Source organism: Phyllostomus hastatus, unplaced genomic scaffold (genome assembly GCF_019186645.2).
Source record: "Phyllostomus hastatus isolate PE091 unplaced genomic scaffold, TTU_PhHast_1.1 phas_contig_150, whole genome shotgun sequence".
NCBI classification, from domain to species: Eukaryota; Metazoa; Chordata; class Mammalia; order Chiroptera; family Phyllostomidae; genus Phyllostomus; species Phyllostomus hastatus.
The window spans coordinates 39,389,807-39,414,222 of NW_025333611.1; the positions used below are offsets into that span (position 1 = coordinate 39,389,807).

Consider the following 24,416-nt stretch of genomic DNA (forward strand, 5'->3'; position numbering starts at 1 on the left):
CCCCTACTGGGGACCTGGCCCACAACCCAGGCATGTGCCCTGACTGGGAATTGAACCAGTGATCCTTTGGTTCACAGGCCCACACTCAATCCACTACACCACACACCAGTCAGGGCGAATACTTTTCTTTCTCTACCTTTTGATGGAACTGGCAGATAAACTGCCACCCTTCAAATATGTTCCATGTTTCCCTGTCTCCATGCCATTCTCACACAGAAATTCTACCCACACTTCAAAGCTAAGCCAGTACTATCCCCTCCCAAGCACCCCGCCAAGGCCTCCACAGTGGGTCATACATAAACTGCTCACAAACTGTTTCTGATAGCACTAGAACCAGGGTTGCTTTTCATAAAGTAAGACCAGACAAGATAATCATTCATTCCATGTCCTTCAAAGACCAATCTAAAATCCACAGCTGAGGACCAAAAAATACCACATAATTCACGTTTCTAGTAATCTGACACCAAGTTTATTACAGCCCTTTATTTCATATCTTACGTAAAGACACACTGATAAGTCAATGAAAAAGTCTACAAATTTCAAAACAGATTAGTTCTGCATCATGCTTTTGATGAAAAGGGTAGTAGGAAAATGGTGATTATTTTAAAACAGAAAATATCCAAAGAAATCAAATTCTAAACACTTATTAAAAATAACCTATTTCCCATTATTACAAAAACACCAAGCCACTACTCTAATGCCACAAAATTCTAATACCACAAATGAAAAAAAAAATTACTCCCTCTCTGAATACAACCCAAATGACATTTAGTCACAGGTACACTAAGAGATTTTGTGTAACAAATGCATTGCTACCAAGACATGAAGACATTTGAAATGTCATATAACCATAATAATTTGGTAATTTCTTTAAAAAGCTATAATGTTCGGATTTTTTTATTGATATTTTTAGAACGAGATAAAGGAACTATGAGTGGGGTGGGACAAAGCGGGGGAGGGAAGTGGGGAAGAGAGAGAGAATGTTGTTCCACTTATCTATGCATTCATTGGTTGATACCTGTATGTACCCTGACTGAGGATTGAACCTTAGTATCCGAATGATACTCTAACCAACTGATCTACCCAGCCAGAGCCTGGAATTTTAAATTTATACTAATTATGGCTGAGATGGTATATTTATGTTCTGTTTTGCCAAGTGTATTACCTGAATTCTACAAATGAAAAATATGATGTAACACTCCACTGTAAATAAAAACAGATGGCTCCCCTGGACTTCAGTTCCTAAGTCTTTCTTACAACCTCAATACAGTTAAGGTACTTCTACATCTCACTTAAACCCAAATCATCCTTATTCCGTGTCATCACACTTGTTTTCTCCTTTCTACCCAGCTTTCCACCACAATCAAATGTTTACATGGATGATAAACCTCATTCCGGAGCTGCTCTTAGTGGCAAAATGTCTATCATTAGTACCATTGTGGCAAAACAAACAAGTATTAAAACCTCTCCAAAAGATGACTACTCATCTAAAAAGCAAAACTTAAATCCTAACTGTGGATTTCTGGACTTCAAGGCTACTATTATAAACAGCCAATGACACTATGGCAGGTACCTCACAACTCATGATCTCTCTCAAATCAAGGTACTTGAACTGCACCAGACGGGTAGAATAAACAGCTAGTGAAAGAAAAAAGATTATCAGTTAGATCTTACTTAAAAGTGAAACTGTCATCTTGCTTTTCAAACCTGCCCCTCCTCCTATAATCACCACCCAGTTTTCCAAACCAGAAATATGAGCATTATCCTTGACTCTTTCCCAGCTAACCAAAGCCTTCACATCCAGTCTCTAGTTCTGGCCCATTTTACCTCCTCAACCTTGTATCCACTTTGCCCTACTTTCCCAGACTCCTACCTGAGCTACTCCACCAGTCTCAAAACCTTCTTTCTCCTACTCTCCCACTTTAATGCATCCTAGATCCTGTCCAAAATGATCTGCTAAAAACACAGGTACTTACCTCATGGTTCTAAACCAACATCTCCTTCATTTTTGTATCCTTGGACTCTAATGAAGCATCTGACGCAAAAGAGGTTCAAATATGTGTTGAACTAACTAAACCCAGACATGTTTACAAAACCAAGTGTACCCCTAACCAGGTCCTTGTGTGACTCTCCAGTCTCATCACTGGGTCTCTCCAGCTCCCAGTTACCTCTAACAAACCACCACGCCTTAGCATATGCTATTGCTTCTGCCTTCTCTGTCCCTCCCCCCAAAAACTTTAGTGACTAATCATCCTTCAAGTGGCAACTCAAGTAACCAGCTTTAAAAAGGCCCTTTTCTTCTTTATCCCTCCCAAACACAGATTATTATTCCCTGCTTTGAGTTGTTCTGAATCTTGAGGATAATTTCTACAGTTCTATTTTTTAATCACACCGCAATTTTTTCCTCATGTCTCACTTACTGATCCTCTAATACAGGCATCTTGCATTTACTCATATTTTAAATACTTTTATGTCTTCAGAGCCTGGCAAATATTAAATACTTGATGAACACTTATAATAATTCAAGGGGAGAGACTGTGATAGGAAAAAAACAAAGGAGGAAACATTTTGCAAGAGACAAGTGTGCTTAAGCAGTGCCTAGCTTACCAGAAATAAAAACTAATATCTAGGCTTATATTCTTGAAAGCAAAATCTAGTGAAACCAGAAAGAAAGATCTCAGTGACCAAAGACAGAGAATCTTGGTTCTAGGATAGCCTGGGATAAGAAACAAGGGGACAGCCCTAAAGGTTAAACTGTATAAAAAGTAATCTTAGTGACATGCTATGACAGAACAAGAGCAAACCTCAGATGAGGATAATGGCAAAACTATGTTGGGTGTCTGTCTGCCCCACTCTGCCCTAGGCACAAGCTAACTTTTCAGCACTCACCACCTGGCAGGCCTATCAGGCCCTTCATACGCATTATCTCATTTTAATTCTCTGGACTCCAGCAAGTAATTTCTATTGGGTTGGCCAAAAGGTTTGTTTCTTTCTGTAAGGAGGATCTTAGTAGCACTTAGTTGTCTTGAACTTCATTCGAAACAATTTTGTTAGATTGTATTATGACAGCTGTCATATCAGCATGCATTTAAAAAAAATCAAAATTGGTGAATTTTGTGTAGCTATTTTAATATTGAAGATGGAAGAAAATAAACAATATTTTCAGCATATTATGCTTTATTATTTCAAGGCAAAAATGCAACTGAAATGCAAAAAAAAACAAATTTGTGCAGTGTACGGAGAAGGTGCTGACTAATCAAATATGTCAAAGGTGGTTTGTGAGGTTTCATACTGGAGATTTCTCACTGAAATACACACCACGGTTGGGTAGGCCAGTTGAAGTTGATAGCAATCAAATCGAAACACTGAGAACAACCAATATTCTAACACCCAGGACAGAGTCAAAATAATCAAGTGAGTGTTGAAAATCATTTGCACCATCTTGGTTATGCTAATTGCTTTGATATTTGGGTTCTACATAAGCAAGAAAAATCTTAACTGTATTTCTACATGCAGCTTTCTACTCAAATATAACAAAAACATTCCCTTTTTTTAAAAAATTGTGATGGGCGATGAAAAGTGGTGTACTTTACAATAATGTGGAAGGAAGAGATGGTGGGGCAAGTGAAACGGAACCACCTCCAATCACATCAAAAGCTGGTTCTTCATCCAAAGAAGGTGATGTTGTGTATACGATGGGATTTGAAGGGACTCCTTTATGATGAGCTCCTTCTGGAAAACCAAATGATTAATTTCAACAAGTCCTGCTCCCAATTAGACCAACTGAAAGCAGCACTCGATGAAAAGCATGCAGAATTAGTTAACAGAAAATACATAACCTTCCATCAGGATAATAATGCAAGACAGCATGTGTCTTTTATGACTAGGCAAAAATTGTGACAGCTTGGCTGGGAAATTATGATTCACCTGCCATATTCAGCAGACAGTGCACCTTCAGATTTCCATTGATTTTGGTCTTTACAAAATTCTCTTAATGGACAAAATTTCAATTCCTGGGAACACTGCAAAAGGCACCTAGAACAGTTCTTTGCTCAAAAAGATAAAAACTTTTAGGGAGGTGGAATTATGAAGTTGACTGAAAGATGGCAGGAGGCAGCGGAAGAAAATGGTGAATATGTTGTTCAATAAAGTTATTGGTAAAAATGAAAAATGTGCCCTTTATGCTTATGTAAAAGTGAGTGAACTTGGCCAACTCAGTATTATTCTCCTTACATAAAGAAAGGGAGGCAACTTGCCTGAGGTCAGATATACGAGGGCCACAATTGTGACTTTTAACCAAATCTAATCCAAAGTCTGTGCTTTCACTCCCAATGCAAGTTTACCTGATTATCTCAATTTAATTCTCAGAGCAACCCTCTGAGGTAGACTCTATCCTCATTTTATTTCAGTTGAGGAGACTGAGACCTAAGGTTTAAATAACTTGCTCAAGGTCACACACACTTGGTTAAGTACCAGAGCTGGGATCTGAACCTGGGATGATCCAGCTGCAAAGCTATATAATCTATTACATATTACACATCACTGCCTCACACACCTCTCTAGTATTCTGTCCCTGACAAAACCAACACTTCATCTTAGTCTCTCCAAATCTTATGTTGCTGAGACCACAAGCCCTCTAGTTTCCTTTTCAGAAGTATCATTCTTTTTCCAAGCTACTCTCCACCTGTACTCTCCCAAATCTGCCTAATACTCTAAGACAGGCGATCTTATCTCTGTGATCTCAGGACCCTTACACATTCTTAAAAATTGAGTACCTCAAAGAGCTTTCATTTATGGGAGTTATATCTATCAATATTTATCACAGTAGAAATTAGAACTATAAAATTTTAAATTATTTAACTGCAAATATAAATGTTAATAAACATTTTAAACACTATTTGCAAAAACAAAGTAAAATTTTTGTGAACAGAATGACATCATCTTACATTTTTGCAAATCTCTTTAATGTATGACAGACTAGAAGACAGATGGATTCGCTTATCTGCTCTGAATTCAAACTGATCAGACACTACACATTTTGCTTGCCCCTGAGAAGCTCCACCCATGAAGAGAATGAGAATGAAAAATGCAAATAACACTTTGGCAATATGTCTAAGAACTCAAGGTTTCTTAAAAAGGGTGTATTTATGACATCCAAAAATTACCTGCCTCCAAAATATCTCATATCAATTTCCATAAATCCTTTCCTGAAGTAGTACAAAAATAAATTTCAGACCAAACTGATTTAACTAAGACCTCTGTGAAAACAGAGATTTTTAGATTGTGGTAAAATATTCTTCCAGACAGAGAGCTGAGAGAGCAGGTGTTGTAGTCAGTGAGACGCAGTAACAGCACAACATAGCCCATCCATCTGCACCCACAACACCCCGCCAGACTAGCTTACTGGACTGCTGTTAAAGTGCAATGCTACCTGCACGTGTGCCCAATAACACAAGTGGTCACGAAATGCAGTCGAAGGAAGCACAGGGTGTCCTGCAACCATCCCAGTTTGGAGGGTCAAAAATGGTCAAAACTAGCAATTTCATTAAACCCAATAAATTAATTCAAATATAACCACAGGTCATCCATAAATTCCTACTCAAAATAAATAGAAGTGTTTGTTACCTTAGAAATGTTAATTTTTATATTTTAAGTCAAATACAAAGTATAGAGCAAAAAAACATTATGACAGAATTTGTCAACTCATCAGTGAAAGCTGGACTGCACACTATAATTAATCATGATTTGTGTGCTAACACCTCACCAAGGCAGTCCTGGCCAGTGTGGCTCAGCTGGTTGGAGCGTTGTCCCATAAACCAAAAAGTTGGGTGTTCAATCCCCAGTCAGGGTATGTACAGGAGGGATGCAACCAGTTTCTGTCCCCCACCCCTTCCCCATCCCCAAAGCAATTAAAAAAAAAAAAAAAAAAGTCCTGGCGTGAGGATAAAAAACAAAAAACATGTGGTGAGAATTTTGACCTTTTGAGGGAGTCAGCATTTATTCTAGCTTCTAATTCACACATACAATCATTTTACACACTAGTCCTTTTCCCCTGCTAAAACTAAGAAATAAAATTATTCATGAAATGATGACCTTACAAAATAAAAAAATCAAGAAGCCTTTAAGAACACTACAATACTGACATAAAGCCTCTTAGGGATGTGTTGGAAGATGTAAGAAAGAAATCTGAAGCAAATGTGTTGTTTGAATGCAGTTCTGTTGTACAGTGCTTTTTGACAACAGATGTGTAAGTGACTACCTTTCCCTACAATAGTGAAATGCTTTAAAACTGGATTTTTGACCAGCAAATAGTATTCTTACATGAACTCTCATGAGGTTTTTGATCTATGACCAAAAAGAGAATCAAAAGTATTAAGAAAGATCCCGCCCATTAACTCTACTACATCAACATGATCAGCTGCTAACATTAAGTGCTTTTGCACGTGTGGCAGCAACTGGGCCTCCCCACATCACCAAACCTGAACTGAAGATCCACTCCCAGGTGCAGCACCGTGGCAGCGTATCAGGAGGAAAGAGGAGCACAGTACAATGTCATTAAGGACACAAACTAGAGCCCTAGCTGGTGGACTGTCCCATACACCAAAAGGTTGAAGGTTTGATTACCTGTCAGGCAAATACCTAGGTTGTAGGTTTGATTCCTGGTCAGGGAGCCTACCAGAGGCAATTAGTTGATGTTTCTCTCTCACATTGATGTCCCCCCCTTCCTCTCTCTAAAAGCAATGGAAAAAATGTTCTCGGGTGAGGACTGAAAAACACATAAACTAGAGCCAAACAGCTGTATATAAAGTCCCAGCTCTGCAAGCACGCACCTTCATCTTTAAGGCTAAAGCTTTCTCATTTATAAAATACCCACCTCACAATTTTGGTGTGATGGTTAAATGAGGGAACATAATGTAACGCACGGTGCCTATCACATATTTTCTTTCCATGACTAAGAACCCCTAAATGGCTTTCTGTAAATTTCCCTAAAATTAGAAACCAAATAACAACTCTTCAGGTGTCCCAAATAACTATAGTTTCACTTACAACAATTTTAAATCAAAATACATTGTTACTGGTCTGAAACAAGGCAGTTAGCCTCATCAGATACTGCTTTACAATACTGTGGTGTCTACAAACAACTACACACAATCTTAGGGAAGAAAAAAATTTGCCCCCCAGGGAGCTAAGTGCAAATATATTTTTTTACTTTATTTTTAAGTATTTTTTAAGATATTTATTTTTAGAGAGAGGGGAAGGGAAGGAGAAAAAGAAACATCAATGTGTGGTTGCCTCTCACATGCCCCCCACTGGGGACCTGGCCTGCAACCCAAGCATGTGCCCTGACTGGGAATCGAACCAGTGACCCTTTGGTTCACAGGCCCATGCTCAATCCACTGAGCCACACCAGCCAGGGCTTTACTTTATTTTAATAAATCTTCATTTCTGTTTGGTCTTTACTTAGTAGGGACTTGAAATATCCCCCACACAAAATCTGCCTAGTTTAAAAAAATAAATCTAGATGCAACTTCTTCAGGTATCTGGAGAAGTACCAGTGATCTTTCTAGATCCGAAGACCACTGGCTAATGTTTCTTTTGTTAGATCACAGGTTTACTTTGTGAGCATATACTGGTAACAAATAACTCTGAAAGAAAATTACTATGTCTAATGATGCCCTTTTTGCTACTATTTTACATTTTAAAGTGCATCAAATATTTAACTGAACTTTTTGGGCTATTACACACAGTGCAAGTACAAACCTAGCACAGGGAATATGAAAAGCAAATTTTATTCTTCTAGTAACTGAAGACTGAAAGTTCTAATATGATTTTACACCAGATAATCTCCACCTCCAATGAGTAAGAATTCCCTTTACTGTTTCTAAAATAACAAAAATCCCACAAAGTTTAATCCCACCAAATAAGAAGTCAATCATTTCAACCAATATATCTGGGAAAAGTTTGAAGTATACATATAATACATATCAGAAATTTAAGTTTAGGACTTCAAGGAAACAGAAGGCTGACAACTAACATAGGTGCCTACCTTCTTTCATGCCTGGCTCCTCTGTAAACTATTACCTTTTTTTCCTTCTCTTCCACTTTAAACTTTTCAAAATATAACCTCCCAGTTGCTCCCAGCCCAAATGACAACATGACTTCTACTTCTCTGGTCCCAGAAAAATCTGCTCTGCTTATATTCACCTGACAAATCCTATCAATCCATTCTCAGAGCTCATCCTACCCTAAACTGGGCACCATATGTCACCACTGACAACTCCCCCCTGCTCAGAACTCTACCTCTCTTAGCATCTCTCTGTAATGTCCTCTCTCCTGTTCCCCTACCTCTTTAAACCCTTTTACTACATCATATTCCTAAGGGTTCCCTCAGTTCTCTTATATTAACATGTGGTCCATGAGTAAGTTTTGCACCTGTTTGTGTACATACATTCATTCTCTTCAGCAGGGTCCAGAATTCTCAACTGATTGTCAATTGGGGACCCTACCTCCCCCCAAAATGTGAAAAGCATTTGTTCACACCCTCTCTCTGAATGATCTCCTAACTCCCAATGCCAACTATTCAATGGCCAAATGTATCAAGTCCCAACCACCCCTGGTCCAGATACCTATCAGACATATCCACGTAAATATCTGACAGATACGTCAAAATTAAAGTAAAAAAAAAAAACAAAACCTCAAACCATACCACTTTCCTCGTCAAATCTGCCCTCGGTCTACTATTTCCCAAATGAAATTACATGAATAGTTCCCTAAGCTAAAGAACTTCTGAATCCCATCATCTCCTTCCTATTCCATCAGCTCACTGCTTATCTGCCCCTAATTCTGGTATCTTTCATATCTATCTTTTGCTTTTCTAGCTTTTATGCTGATGGCCTTGACCTCTCACAGGGACTAAAATGAATTCTCTGACCAGTATCTTGTCCCCTTCCATCTAGCCTCCGCACTTCTCCTGTCTCTTCTAAAGAAAAAGTGTCACACACACAATTTCCCATCCCTACCCATCTAAACTCTAAATGGATCCCCATTAAATACATACGGGATCCCCAACACATTAAGAAAAACCCTGAGTATTTATAAACTGTTTCTGACCCACTCCCCCCATCCCATATCCTTGTGTCCTATGTTTCACAGCTGAAGTTGTACATAACAGGACTTTGCACATGCTGTTCCTTTCACCTGAAATGCCCTACTCACCTGACAAACCTATTCGCCCTTCAAAACTCAGCTCAAAGGCCTGAGACAACTTCTTCAGGAATCCTAATCAGAAGTTAGTTGCTCTTTCCTTAGCTTGTTCCCAACTTTGTATATTCCTTGTTGCTACACAGCCTAATGAAGGCTTTATTGGTTCATCTGTCTTTCTCTCTATAAACATTATTAACCCACCTGGGACAAAGACCATAAGCTCCATAAGGGTAGCAAATCTACATGATGCTTGACACGTGAGTGTTCAAGTATTTCTGGAACTGAGTTTTACAGTACTATTTTAAAATGCTGTGTTCAAATATAATCAGGTCTGCTATATTGCTTGTTCTGAAAATTTGAATGTGTTCCAACATGATTGATAGATTAGGAAATCTGCCCCTAACACAGACTTCCCAATTACTTGTCTGTGAAAATCACTAGACGAAGGTAGAAAACAACCCAGTAAATTGGGCTGCACACACACAAAACAGAGACCTCACACACCAACCACGTAGATCAGTTCACTGTGTGTGTGTGTGTGTGTGTGTGTGAGTGATGAGACGCGCTTACCCACATCTGTTGTTGATGTAACATTCCACCTGAGTTCAGGTCAACTTCTATCAGTTCACAATAACTCACAAGCAGCAAACATTCTTATGACCATTTCCACAAGCAATCCAGGTCTTTTTCAAGGGAAAGTGCCACATTTACTGCAGTATTTATATACTGCTCAACCATGTAGCATGTGAAACTGTGCTACCATTTTTATCAGGTTCCCTTTTTAAAAACAAGTCACTGACAAAGTTATTGGGAGTGTTGGGCCCCGATCCCATTTTCCCCCATAAGACCTGTAGTTTTTCTGCACAATTTTTCATACCATAATGATATTTAGGAACCTATGTTGCTTTACAGCAGATTCGATTATATAGAATTCTTAGGCTTTAAGGAAGTTTCAGTATTCTAATTCCAGTAATTTATTGGGGAAAAATTTTCCCAGCCCACGCCCTTCCAAATTTCACAAAATGTTTGCAGCCCATATCCCAACTGACTATTGGGGTAATGAGAACCTTAGGCTTGGTAGCTCTCACTCCTGGTGAGCAGAGGGTTGATTTTTCCACTGTAAGGTCTACAGCTTGCCTAAGCCTAACTCGGAAGACAAGCTCTCAACACCTGAACTTTCATGTGTACCATTCTATGGGTTTCACTGTTTTGATTGCTTTTAACTTCTTCCAAAACATCCTGGCATTTTCATTTCTCATTACTCTGTATTATAGAGCAATTGGGCAGAGCCCTCAAGCCTACTGTAAAAGGTACCACAACACACTATATCCGAGTTACAATACATTCAGAGTCATGAACTCCATGTGACTTTTTTATATGTAGGGTTTCCACACAATCCTCCACAGTAATGCCAAAGTGATCTCTAAATCATCTTATTCCCCTACTAAAAACATTTTGGCTCCCTCCTGTGCTACAGGATAAAGATATAAACCTCACTCTTAGCTTACCAAGCAAAGTCCTTCAAAACCTAAAGTGGAGACACCTTCACAGGTTCATCTCCAGTCACTCTCCACACTCTAGTAACATCTCACCATCAACTAGCCTTACTCCAGCACACCCACCGTTTTGTTTGAAATGAGCTCCCCCCAGTTCGACAAACACCTCCTCTGTGTTACTTTCCATAAACTGCTTGCACACCTTCCACAGGTTTAATCATTCATTCTTCTTCTAGAGAATTTTGCACACCTAAGCCTATAAACTACAAGGCAGAAACCTGAGTATTAACCCCACATACACTATTCCCTCATATGTAACTAATCGAGAAGATATAAAGGAATATTTAGGAAGAGGTAAAGCCCAGAGAGTAGTAAAGTTAAGGGAGCCTCAATGAGTCCCCATCTTGGATGCAAATAACCTTCTCCTCTTTAATTACCAGTTAAAATAATAAAATACAGTGCATTCAATTGTACTCTAATGCACACAGGCTATGCATACACTAAGTTTTACAGTTTAATTTATACAGCATTTTTAAATTCCACACAGTATTTTATTAATCACACTTTGTCGTAAAATGGCTACCTTCCTAAAGTGAGTGGCAGGTTAAATAAAACTACATCAGTAAAAGATTTCGTGGAAGCTAAGGATTTGACAATTAAAATTGGAACTTTTCCCAAACATTAAGTTCCAATCGCAAAAGTGTAAATAACAGCATTACATATCCACAAATCCAAGTCTTTTCTCCACTAAAATACATTCTTAGCTGAACCTATTTGGACTTTCCCAAAGTGATAAACATTTTAAAAGCAGAATCTCCGCACCGGTGTGCTCAAACACGGGAGAGTTGCAAGTGTGCTGAATGAAGACACTGGTCTCCTCACTCCCCTCAGCCTCACGCCGCCTTGTTGTCCCTTTAGTCCAGTGTGCCCTACATGCACCCTCCCTCTGTTGCACCCCCGAGAAAGGTTTATGCTTCAAATATAAGTGCCCTGCCTGGTGTGGCTCAGTGGACTGAGTGCTGTCCTGTGAACCAAAGGGTAGCTGGTTCCATTCCCAGTCAGGACACATGCCTGGGTTGCAGGTCAAGTCCCCATTAGGGGGGTGCATGAGAGGCAACCACGCATTGCTATTTTTCTCCTTTCTCCTTCCCTTCCATCTCTCTAAAAAACAAAATCTTTAAAAATATGTAAGGCGGCTAATTTGGGCATAGCAAGATACCTAAGCATTAACCAAAATGCGCATCTATAAGCCACAATCATAGCAGTTAGATTCTTACAATGCCTTTATTTCTGGTCAGGACCAAGTTCTGTAAATGCCTTCTGTAAACATCTATTCAAAAGGAAACAGTCTGAAATATCCCAATAACCTTACTTTGCCACTAAGATTCCAGAAACCCAGAAACACCTACAAATCGAATATGCCTTCAGACGAGCTTCGCCATCTCCATTCCCACGTATCTAGACACTCTTGAAACTGTGCGAAGACGGACTCCCACAGTGACTCTTCTGAATCTCGTAAGAAAAACTGTCTTTTGTCACAACCTTGTTTTTAGCGACTTCACTAGGTGTCTCGTTGTCTGCTGACATGTGACCGGAGCCAACCACCTCAAATAACTGCAACGCCCTCTGCCTGGCCCGGCGCCTCCGCTGCCCGGAGCGCCACCCGACCCGCCCTTTCGGGGCACAAGAGGCAACGATAAATGCATCGATAGTGGGACAGCCGATGTTCCTCTCTCTCCCTTCCTCTATCCAATCAACCAATCAGTCAGTCAGTCACCCTCTGCCCCCCTCCCCAGAACTGTCACCCCAACAACCACACCGCACTCTAGGGGGCTCTCAGGTCCCGGTACACCCGGCCCCGCCCCCCTGGCTGCTGCATGTCTGGGCGAGTCCTTTCAACCTTTCCAGGCCTCCGCTTCCTCGTCGGCAGCTATTCAAACGTTTTGTTTAGAGCAAGTTCACTGGACTAGGTCACTGGTCAAAAAATAGTCAGCAACTTTTACTCCAAGTCATACATTCTAAAGACTGTGACTAACTGCTGACAGCAATTACAAAAACAAACAAAAAAATTCTTCCAAGTCTCCCGACTAGCGGCCTCACCCGCGCCCACGGCCCTCAGTACTGTGCGCAGCGCGAACGCTAGTTCGCGGCTCGGGAAACTCACGACGCGCCCTCGCAGGCCGCCCTGCCCTTCATCCACTCGTGTTCAACCCCAGCCTCTCCAAAACTCAACTCCCGGGAAAAAGCAAGACGCCTCGCACGAAGACTAACAGGACTAACCACCTGGCAGGCACGTAACCATGGAAACTCAAACTCGAGCAGTTTATTGAAACAACGCCACCTCCGCGCCCGGCCGCGGCCAGGCGGGCGGTACGAGAGACGCCCGGAGTCGGCCGGCGGGGGACAGGGGCCGGGGAAGACGTCTCCGGAGAAAACGACTGGCTTTCAGTAAAAAACACCTGTAACTCGGTAACCGGAGAAAACCGCTTTAGGCCATCAGGCCGCCCAGCGAGGCCGTAGCAACACCACTTTCCTCGGCGTACTTCTAAGTACTTCGTTAGCCATGCCAACCCCGCCCCCCCACCAAATCGGCGTTAAACTGAATTTTAAGCATTCGGGGGGAGGGGGTGCAACAGAGGGTTTCCCACTCCGCCGTAACTACTGAGTCCCACACTCCGCAGTCCGCACACACACACAGCCACTCCTCCAAGTAGCCCCCATCCCGGACGCGAGGCCCGGACACCGACTCGCCTCGGCCGCTCGACCCGCGCCGGGTCCGAGAGCCAGGGCGCCCCCCAACCCGCCCCCGGCGCACCCCCCGGCCCCCGGCGGGATGGCGACCGCGGCACGTCGAGGGGCCCCCCCAACAGCCGCCGGCTCGGCCCGCCGCCCGCCAAGCGCGAGTCGTCCCGGCCGCGCGCGCGACGAGGACACGGCCGAGCGGGGCCCGAGAGCGGCCAGTGCGAGAGCAACCCGGCAGGCCTCGGGCCGGCTCGCTCACCTCTCGGGGTGCGCCGCCCGCCTCCGCCGCTGCCGCCTCCTCCCAGTGAGTGCAGCGGGGTCTGACCTGTGGAACCACCATACCAGTCTCGCCCGCTGCTGCAGCGCCACCGCCGCTCCGCGTCGCCTCAGCCGCCGCTCTTTGTTCCCCCTCCAAGCGCCACCTCCTCAGTCGCCCGCCTCAGCAGCCCCGGCGGGCCGCCGCTACGCCCTCCCGCTTTCTCCACAGTCGGCCTCGCCCCCCTCGCAGCGCCCTCCGCTGCCTTCGCCTCCCCGCCGCCGACGCCGCCGCCACCGACGCCGCCGCCTCCTCCTTCGCGCCCCCCTCGCTTTCATTGAAAGCAAACAAGCATCATGGCGGCGGCCGCCCTCCCCCAGCCAGCAAGTACCCCCCCCGCCTCCACCCTTCCAACATCCCGGCCGCCTATTGGTCGCCGCCGCTGGGCGCGACCACTCGGCGCCGAGGGGGTCTCTCCTCGCACGCCGCGTCCCCTAAGCCCCGCCCCCTCACCCCCGCGCTGGGGTAGTGAGCCGGCCCGGCGCGCGCGGGCCCGCCCTCCGCTCCGCTTCCCGCTCTTCTGGCTCCGGTGCTGCTAGTGTTTTCTTTTCTCCGCTTCTCTATATTCCTCTGTTTTTGCGCCCTGCTCTGTTTTGTTTGTCTTGAGCTGTTCACTTTTGTCTTCTCTCTTCCTTGTTTTTCCTTGGTCTTCATACCCTTAGTTTTGCCTGTCAATCATGTGGAAACACGGACAAGCTCTGAGTTTTGACCTTAGCCAATATCTTAATTTGCCTTAAAGGCCAGACATTATTCAGTTGTCAACAGTTGCTTGATTCTTCCTGCCTGACATATGCAGAAAAAATTACTTAATGGCCCGTTTCGGTCCATTAATAGTCATTCAGTCCGGTAAATTGAGGGACAGTTCTGGTGGTGGGATCCGAGTCAGAGTGCCATCCAGTGTCCTATTCAGGTGGTGACTGAAGGTGCGCAGAGGAAGGGCTGGCTGCCGATGGTGTGAGCACCTTGGTGTACTGGGGCCTGGGCTGGGAGGTGCATCAAGCCCTACCCTACCCTACCCTGAGCAAGCTCACACAGTCAAAGGCAAGAGAAACATCCGGCAGACTTGAAGCCCATTTGACATACCAGAGCACAAGCACAGCCTGAAGGAAAAGAAGTAGCATCTGTCTGCTCACCCGAATGGCAAACCAGGTGGGGCTCCTCCCTGAAGTGTCCACCCTGAAGAAATGAGAATGAGCCGGTTCCCGTTATTAACAACACCGATAAAGTGAGACAGCCCTTGGTGGAAGGCTGTCGGGGGAGAGTACTCGGGATATGGGTGGCTTCTACAGCAAGGGAGGGCTGAAAGGACAAGGAAAAGATTGAAGGACAAAAGCCCCTTGTGTTCACTGCTCGTTTCTCCCCAGTGTGGCCCTAACATGGTCATTGCCTGCCATTTGCCAAAAAATCAAGACAGCCCAATCCTCCAGTGCCACAGGAGGGCAGCATGGAAGCCCAGCAGGGATAAGGGGCTGACAAGAGAAAGTGCAGACTGACAGCCGCCTGTGGGCACCCCCCTCCCAACATCTCCAGCCCCCAGGCACTGAGTGAGCCCTGGGGTTGTGTGGCCTGTGCAGTACCTCCAGCTGGGCCTCTTCCCCCTGTGTGAATGCTGTGTCCTGGCAACCTGTACTCCCACCTGGAGAGAAGGGTATCTGTTTGTAATTCATCTTACCAGAGGAAGCTACTTTTTATAATTGGAGGAGAGGTAGTCCAGCTGCATAACAGAAAACTTAGTGGTATAAAACAAGTTTACTATATCTCATAATTCTAGTGTCCAGCTACATAGTTCTGCTGGTCTCACTTGGGATCTCTCATGCCTCTAGTGAGATGGTGGCTAGAGGTTGGGCATCTGTGAGGCTTCTCTCTGTGCAGCATCTCATCCTCCACTTTTCTCTGTGGGTTCTCCCCACAGCAGGTGATCCTGGACATCTTACATGGCAACTCAGGGCTCTATGAGGGAGGAAGTAGAAGCTTCTAATTCTTCCAAAGAATGTCACTTCTGGAGTCTATCAATCATAGAGCCAAGTCCAGATTCAAGAGGAGAGGACATAACCAACACAGGAGCTGCATGCACAACAGTGTGGGGCAGGCTTATTTGGGGTCACCTGGGTAGATTGGGAGTGGCCTCAGGGAGGGTACCAATGGTGTCCCTGCCTGTGCATGTCCTGTTCTTTCTAAATATCTGAAGAATATTCCAGCAAATGCCTCTAAGCCTTCCAGATCCAGATCAACATGCCCCTCATGTCATGCAAGACCTCCTATTGCAAGATATAAAACCCCAACTTGGGTAGAATTGATGCACAAAGAGGTCATTTATGTATCCAGATGTCACATAACTGAAAAATTTGGGTGTCATAAGATACCATGAAGAACCAATCTCACAGCCCTAGCTGGTGTGGCCCAGTGGATTGAGTGCTGGCCTGCAAACCAAAGGGTTGCCAGTTCAATTCCCAGTCAGGGCATGTGCCAGGGTTATGGGCCAGGTCCCCAGTAGGCAGCATACAAAAGGCAACCATACATTGATGTTTCTCTCCCTCTCTTTCTCTCTCTCTAAAAATAAAGAAGGAAAGAAAGAACCAATCTACCATATGATTTCATGTGTACATGGAATTTAAAGAACAAAATAAGCAATGGAAACAGAAACAGACTCATGGATACAGAGAACAAACTGATGGTTGACAGAGGGGAAGGGGTGGGGAGCTGAAGAAGGTGAAGGGATCAAGAGTACAAATCGGAAGTTACGGAACAGTCACAGAGATGTAAATGACAGCACAGGGAATACAGTCAATAATATAATGACTATGTGTGAGGCCTGGTGGGTACTCGAAGTATCAAGGACACCACCCTGTAAAGTACACGATTGTCTAATTTAACCACTATGCTGTCCATCTGAAACTAATACGGAATAATGTTGAACATAACTGAAAAATAAAAAGAACTGATCTCAATCCTCTACCCTTTACTCTGCTCTCCTCCCTGCTGGCTTCTTCACACAGGCTATGTGACCAGGGGAGAGGGCTACTTCCAGCTTCTCCACTTGCGTAGAGAGTCCTTCTTTCCTAGTCATTCTAGCAACAGCTCTCACTGGCCTGGCCAGAGCCCTATCCCTACCTCTGCAGCAAGATGTGAGGTCAGGCCCACATGTGCTGAGAGCGGGAGAACTGAGGGTGGACTGAAGAAGGGAAGCAGATTCCACCTCACCCCTCCCACTCCTCTGCAAAGGCTTCCCTGGCACTGCTGGTCACTGTCCCCTCAGCCTCCTAGCCCCTTTCCCACCCTCACGCCACTCAGCAAGCCCTGCAGTCATCTCCCCTGCCAGGCTGGGAGCTGCTCAAATCTGAATCCTGCTGCCTCCATGCTGCCAGCTGGGACTGCTTTTGAGTCTTTTCCACTCACAGGCTTTCCCAGCTCCTTCCTCTGTCGGGAGCACCCTGCCCCAGAGGCCAGGGGTGGGCATGTACCAACCTGGGATTGCTATGTAGGTGTAGGAAGGGAGTTCTTGCTCCACTGGGTGCTAAGCTAGGACAGTATGAGTTGGTGGCAGCCAGTGTGTCTTCCCTACCATGTGGAGAGATGAGAGGTGGTGAAGAGAGACCATCTCGGTGACAGAGACTTGGTTTGGTGTCAAAGTCCTGATTTCAGTAGTTTTTCCTTTTAGTCTATGATCTACCCTAATTACATGAGCTAATAAATTCATTTTTGGCTTCAGCTGGAGTTGGGCTTCTGACACTTGCAGTCAAAATAATTCTAATGTGTTGCCCAGTAAACACTGGATAGTAGATGGGGGGATGAGTAACAAAGACCTAACACCTGAGCGGTGGCCATGGCTCTTGACGTTGCTATGCTGTTTATTTCTCAGTCGTGTCTGGGGCGCCAGAATTCAAACTCGGGGGCAGTGTAGGGTGTGGACCATAACTGTGAGGGTCCAGCAACTGGAGTTGCTGGGGCCCCCAGAAATGGGCAGGGCTGATCAAACTGACTACAATAACTAGCACGCACAGGAGACTGCCCAATGAAGCAGGTTCTAAGGTTTATTTGCAAGACAAACCCAACCACTATATGACCAGGATGCTTGCAGTGGAAGATTCATGCATTGTCTCCCAGGAGGAAAGCACACGACAAACGAAGTGATGTTAGAGTTTGCTCGGTGAGCCTGAACTATGGGCCCTGCAGAGTCTCTCAGCTCTAACAGTCTGATAACTCCTCTGGAGGTGGAGATTTGCTGGCCAGGGACCAGCACTGGTGACCAAGATCCCTCACTTCTACCCAGTGCCAAAGACATGGATATGCCCTAGCCATCTGTCTTCCCTTCTCTGACATCCAGGCCTCCAGTTTTCTTCAGAGAGGGCCCACTATGACAGGTGAAGTCACAGGTCCCAGTCAAATCTCACAGGTCCTAGGGTGTCCTCTGTCTCTGGGTTCACTGTGTTATCCTGCAACTGATTGAAAAACCATCTCAAACAGCTTTAAAAAAAAGAAAGAAAGGTATTAGTTGGCTCAAATCACCGTAAAAAGCCAGAAAGAATCCATGAGGTTCAGGTGTGGCTTGATCTGGGGCAATCTTTGGTCAGGGCACATGCAAGAATCAACCGATGAATGCATAAACAAGTAGAAAAACAAACCCATGTTTTTCTCTCTCTGTCTCCCTCTAATCAATAAATGCAAAAAATTAAAAATAATAGTTTTTGGTCATGGTTTTTAAAAACGTAAGAATAAACAGCAGAAAGGCATGAAGAAGAAAGGGGAGGTGTCGTTCCTAGCCCCACCCTAGACACACCCTCAAAGATTTGAATTGATTATGATGCATTGTTTTTTTCTTTCTTTCTATTGATTTCAGAGAGAAAGGAAAGGAGAGAGAGAAACAAATGATGTTTCTACATATCCATACATCCATTGGTTGCTTCTTGTATGTGTTCTTCCTGGGAATCAAACCCACAACCTTAGAGTATCAGGGCAATTCTCTAACTGAACTCACCACCCAGCCAGGGCTATGATGCTTGGGTTTTAAATAGCCAGTCGAAGAAACAAATCAAACACTTTCGGACATACTGGGTGAATAAGGATACTGACTGACTCCATAACTAAAAGTACAAATGTAGGGTAGCTGTTAGAGGTGTTTGATTTAAGGCCTATGGGCAGATTTATCACCTCTGCTGGGCAAAAAGGCCCAGGAGAGGGACTTTTTATGGAATATGGGATGTTAGAATGTGAAAGGGACACTGAACTAGGAGGGGAATCTGAAGGATGTTTCTTCTGGAAATTGACCTTCAGAAAATGTAGGGAAGGTTGACTCTTGCTTGAGACAGGTAACATGAGGCCTGTAGAGTTTCCAAAAACTGATCTTGTCTGTGGGCCTTCCAGGCACCCGGGAAACCTCGGTGGATGGTGTTCATCTAGAGGACGCCCACATGGGCACTGCCTTTGGACTGACACCCCCACCCCGGGTTGTTCCTTTGCTTCTGTGAGCATTTTTATCAGCCTAAGAGGAGCCGTTGAAGTATCATGTTCACTCATGTACTACTTTAAACACGCGGCAGACATTAGACTCACCAGTAGGTCTTCTTTAATATGCTCTTTAAGTGCATAAATATTGTTATTATCATAATATTGAAAATATTTCCATATAATTAGTTACCTTTGTCCTCCTATGTGTTTTATTCTATGATTTGAAGCAGCACTATTCTGAGCAGGGGTCTCTCAGCTTTGCCAGATTACCGAGAGGGCTAAGGGCGTAAAAAAGTGTTGAGAACCCCCACACTGGGCCTTGGAGTCCTTCCCGCTTGGTGCAGAGAGGGTAGAGGTGGGCGGAAGGGACAAGTGCTTCTTAACCAACTCAGCCCAAAGTCACCCTTCACACGTCTTCTCACCCTGCATTGGCAAGAATTAGCTAGTCACCTGTCCCTTCCAAGTGCAAAGAAGACTTGGCAAAGAGTGCCACCAGCTTGGAAACAACTCACTCAATTCTGCCTGAGTAGCTGCTCCTCAGCAGCAAATCTATACAACAGAGGGAACAGCAGGAGTTTCGTTGAAGAGGTAACCATCTCTGCCCTGGTCCACCCCTCTGCCTACCCAATACCCTCATGGACACCTGTTCCAATAAATGGCACCTCTTCTTCCTGCCCCCAAGGAAGCCTCCATCCATCTCTGCCTCCTTCCCTTGGCCCTTCCTCTACCCTCCTACCTGAAGCATGGAGATGCCATCTTGGACCATGGGAATGAACCTAACAGAGCAGAATAAGAGAGGGAGCTGGATAAAGCCTGTTTTCTGAACACTCCGTGGAGCAGAGAAGTAAGGAAGCTGCCAGTGGGATCCTTCTGCTCGCCACAACAGGTAAAAATTCTGGAGGCAGAGCTCGGCAAAAAGGGAAAAGAATCTTTTATTCAAAGGCTAAACAGTTTGAAATAATGGCAGGCTTCTGCCTCAAAGCTGGTTTCTACTAAGACACCCCCTAAAACTCACTTTGCCACCCCCTGCTGGCTCAGTTCAAGGCTGTGCCAGGAACTCCCCCCACCCCCTCCGCCAAAAGCACCTCCCTTTAGGAAACGCTTGTGGCTCAGCTGGGTTCCAGTCACTGTCTGGCTTCAGGCATCTTTTGGAGTCTTAGTCCCACATCCCACAACCGTAATCAGGGCACGCTGCCCTCTTCCTCCTGCTGCCGCCCTCCAGTGCATCTGTGTGCCTGGCTGAGCAGGACCCGCGCAGCGTGGCTCAGGCGCCAGCACCACTGCAGCTGCCCTTGCAGGGTAAGAGTGTGGGGCTTGTCACCTGGCCATGGGCCTTCCACGGTCAGCCGACTCGGGGTTCCTCCCTACCAGCCCAGCACCTACTGTGTTCCAGGCCAGGCAGGCCACGGGCCACGCAGTCTCCAGTCTGGCCCAGGAACTCAAGCCCTCTCCCCGACAGTGAGGGGGAAAGAGGGGAAAACAGAGGGCGGTGATTCCGTGCTCTCTGCTGTACATAGTCTGGCTCAAAATCCTCCGCAGGGCAGAGGCACTAGGTGGGTATTTCCCTCCATCACATGTGCTGCCCTGCCCAGTCTCTGGGGCAACTGCTCAGGCGCAGTCCTCAGCACTTCCTAACCCCTGCCTCATCTGGGCGGGGGTTGGGGTTGCGGGGTGGTGTGCAGCCTCTTGTGCTGCTCCTGGGGTCCCTGCTCCCCTCTGCCCAGTGATCCAGCCAGAGCACCCCCACACCCGCCCTGCCCTTGCAGAGAAACGCACCAGCTGTGGGCTGAGCTCCTCTGCAATCCAGGTCCTGTTGGGCAGGACGGAAGACTGACGAGCAGAAAGTGAAAGTGTGCTGGCAGAGAGTGGATTGAGGGGGTTGCCTTTCAAAATAAGGTAATTATTTCAAAAATGGCCTCAGGCTCATTAATTTGTGAAACTGGGTGGTGAACAGACCACAAAGACAAATGACCCAAGTATTAAAATTTAAAAGTGATGTCCAGGCAAGATCTTTGGCCATGGGCACTTTCCCCTGGAAGTGGTGGGACAAGAACAGGCTGGAAGCCTACTAGGTTTTGGAAGGAAATGTGAGAGAGACCACCAGTGTGGCCTACAATTCCATAATTAGTTATCCCCCCAAGTAATACCCAGTCCCCCAAACCCGCATCAACAAGAAGCAGGTGCTCTAATTTCCAAGTCTCATGTGAACATGAACCAGAATGAGCCTTCCGGAAGGCAGGAACAAAGCCATCCAGGCCGGTGGATGAAGGACGTCAGGTGGGCTGACAAATAACTTACTCTGCCTCCGAGAAGGGAGCCCCCAGTGTGCCTGGAAAACCAGACAGGCAAGAACCTGTGATGGTTGTGCATCCACCTCCTACCATGATCTGAATTTGATTGTTTCCTGGTTTGCTGCAAGGGTGCTATTTCTACTGCCAGTATGTATCTGCCTAGGTTACTGGACCACAAAAAGTCATATTGGGAGCTACTCGCTACTTGAGCTGTGAGGCCCCGTGAAGGCCAGGGCTATATAGGAGGCCAAAGGGGTAAATTGTACCAGGACTGCAGAATACCTCTTCTTCCAGAATGAAAAGGAATCTCCCAGTGTCCTTTTACTTGCCAGCATCCTTCGAACTGAGTAGGAAGAAAGCTCTAGAAATCCTCTGCTGTACTGTCAGCAGAGGACAAACCTCTGGGTGAGGGAGGGGCAGACACCTGGCTGAGCAGGGTTAGGGGTTAGGATCTGGGGTCTAATTTCTTCTCAGAGAGCTTTCTCCTGTCCTTGATTTTATCCTCCCCACACTTTCAAAAAAAAAAAAAAGTGCAACTTTCAGCTGTAGATGTAGCCAGTACCAATTTCTGAGACTTTTGAAAGGTTTTTATTTTTTCATTTTTTTCCTTCTCAAGAGTCCTCTTCCCTTTTTTAAAATAATAACTTTTCATTTTGAAATAATTATAGATATACATAAAGTTGCAAAGAAATGTACAGAGAGGTCCCTTGTACGCTTCACCCTACTGATGCAATATTATTATTCTGCATAACTGTAGTACAATATCAAAATCAGAAAACTGACATTAGGTGCATGTTGGGAACTGCCCTGTTTGGTTTCAGAAGCTGTATTCCCCCATGCCTGAGGCTGACTAAAAGACCTTGGGACCATAAGCCACTAAGGAGACAAAGCTTATCTTCCCAACTGAGGCACTACCTCTGCCCCCTTTATTTCACCCTGCTTGGCCCTGGGCAGATGACTGGTTAGCCAATAACAGGTAAGGTTCCTAAAGGGAGGGATGACCTAAAACAGGCATGATCATGGGGGGCCCTAAAGGGAAGGATTTGGGGGGCTGTAGCAAAAGGGGGTGATGGACCCTCACCTCTCAGCTTTGACATAGCCTGAATCCTCATTCTATCTGCAAGAAGTCTCCTAATCTCTCGGCTGCCTTATTTCCTCTGCCTGACTTAAGCCTGAAACAATGCTGGAGGTGGGTGCAGACCTGGGCAGGAACAGGCAGTTCCCTGGGGCAATCAGGCCTAAGAAAGAATACATAAAATCCTGTGAAACCTGCTTTGCTAAGAATGTCCTCAACTTAACTGATAAGGGTCAAGGCATAAAATGAGTTTGTTTCCCAAAGTTTTATGGCCCTTTAGCTAACTGACCCTGACTCAGAATAAGCCCTTACAGTTCTTTGAATGTTATCTATTGTTTGGTCATTACTGCCTGACAATGATTGATGAGCTTTACTTGTATTCCTGTGCAAATTGAACCTCATAAAAGCCCACTAAGGAACAGACTCAAGGCCCTTCTCCTTTGAGAGATTGGTCACCTTTCCTCCCCAAGCAGATCATGTCTTGGTAGACTTATTCTTATCCATGGTAGGTGGGGGTGGGGGGGGCTCTGTGGGCGCAGCCCCCCCCTCACACAGGTAAGAACTATTAAACTTATTCTGATCTCACCAGTTTACATGCATTGTGAGTGGCTCTGCAATTTTGTCACATGTATAGTTTCATGGAACCACTAGCACAGTCCAGACATCACCTGTGGAACTTCTGGTCAAGATGGAGGCACAGATAGACATGCTTCGCCTCCTCACACAACCATAGAAAGAATTACAACCAGATCTCAAAACTAACAACACCCAGAACCATCAGAATATCGAGCTGTATTGAAGTCTGACAACCAAAGACTTAAAGAAGCCACATTCATCCAGACAGGTAGAAGAGGCAGAGTCACAGAGAAGGGTGGAAAGGTGGTGTGGTGCAGAGGGGTGGGGCAGTGGTGGAACAGATGGCCCCAGAGTCACGTGTGGTCGGTGAAAATTGGGAGGGATGTCTTGGAAGTGAGCGATCCCAGCCCGAGACCACACCACATAGCCCAGGGCTCCAGCACCAGGAAGGTAAATCCCCAGTAACTCTGGTAAAAACCAGTGGCATTGGGGTGGTGAAAGAAACAGCTGGATTTTCACCACTTAAAGGGCCCTGCACAGATTTAGAACATATGCAAACCCACACACTCTGGGTTTCACCACCAGGGCAGGAGTTACGGGAAGTGGGTGAAGTGACTGGAAATAGGGCAAGTGCCAGGCAAACCTCCAGGCAGCACCATCCTTTCTCTGAGCCCTCCCCACATTCAGAGCCACAAAGTAGTAAAGCAGGTTGCCCTGCCCTGGCAATCACCTAAAGCTCTGCCCCATACAATTTACAGGTGTCTTTTCTACTTAGGCTACGCTACTAAGAGAGGGAGTAAAAGCAGCACTACCTAACACACAGAAACAAACACAAAGAGGCTGCCAAATTGAGGAGACAAAGAAATATGGCCCAAGTGAAAGAATAGAACAAAACCCCAGAAAAAGAACTAAATGAAATGGAGATATGCAATCTATCAGATGCAGAGTCCAAAATACTGGTTATAGGGATGCTCAAAGAACTTATTGAGTATGGCAAAATCATAAAGAAAGAATTGAAGTTTACACTAAGTGAAATCAAGAAAAATTCACAAGAAACCAACAGCAAAGGGAACGAGTCTGGAATTCATATCAATGATTTGGAACATAAGGAAGAAAGAAACATTCAACCAGAATAAAATAAAGAAACAAGAACTTAAAAAAATGAGGATAGGCTTAAGAACCTCTGGGACACCTTCAAACATGCCAACATCTGAACTATAGGGATGCCAGAAGAAGAGGAACAGCAAGAAATTGAAAACTTACTTGAAAAA

General features: G+C 45.1%; 1 protein-coding gene across 7 annotated transcripts in view; it reads right to left on the reverse strand.

The window, feature by feature from the left end:
• The window catches only part of CNOT6 (CCR4-NOT transcription complex subunit 6), a 56,564-nt gene extending 42,488 nt beyond the window's left edge, over positions 1–14,076 (reverse strand). For 4 of the 7 annotated variants that reach the window (XM_045820309.1, XM_045820301.1, XM_045820292.1 and 1 more), the window contains exon 1: positions 13,702–14,076. Coding sequence is in view for 2 of the 7 variants with exons in the window: in XM_045820301.1 (XP_045676257.1) it covers positions 13,702–13,782 (81 nt within the window). In the remaining 5 variants the exon portion in view is untranslated. The remainder of the gene's footprint in view (positions 1–13,701) is intronic. The other 3 variants (XM_045820338.1, XM_045820333.1, XM_045820327.1) reach the window with 2 other exon arrangements.
• Between the last annotated feature and the right edge of the window lie 10,340 nt (positions 14,077–24,416).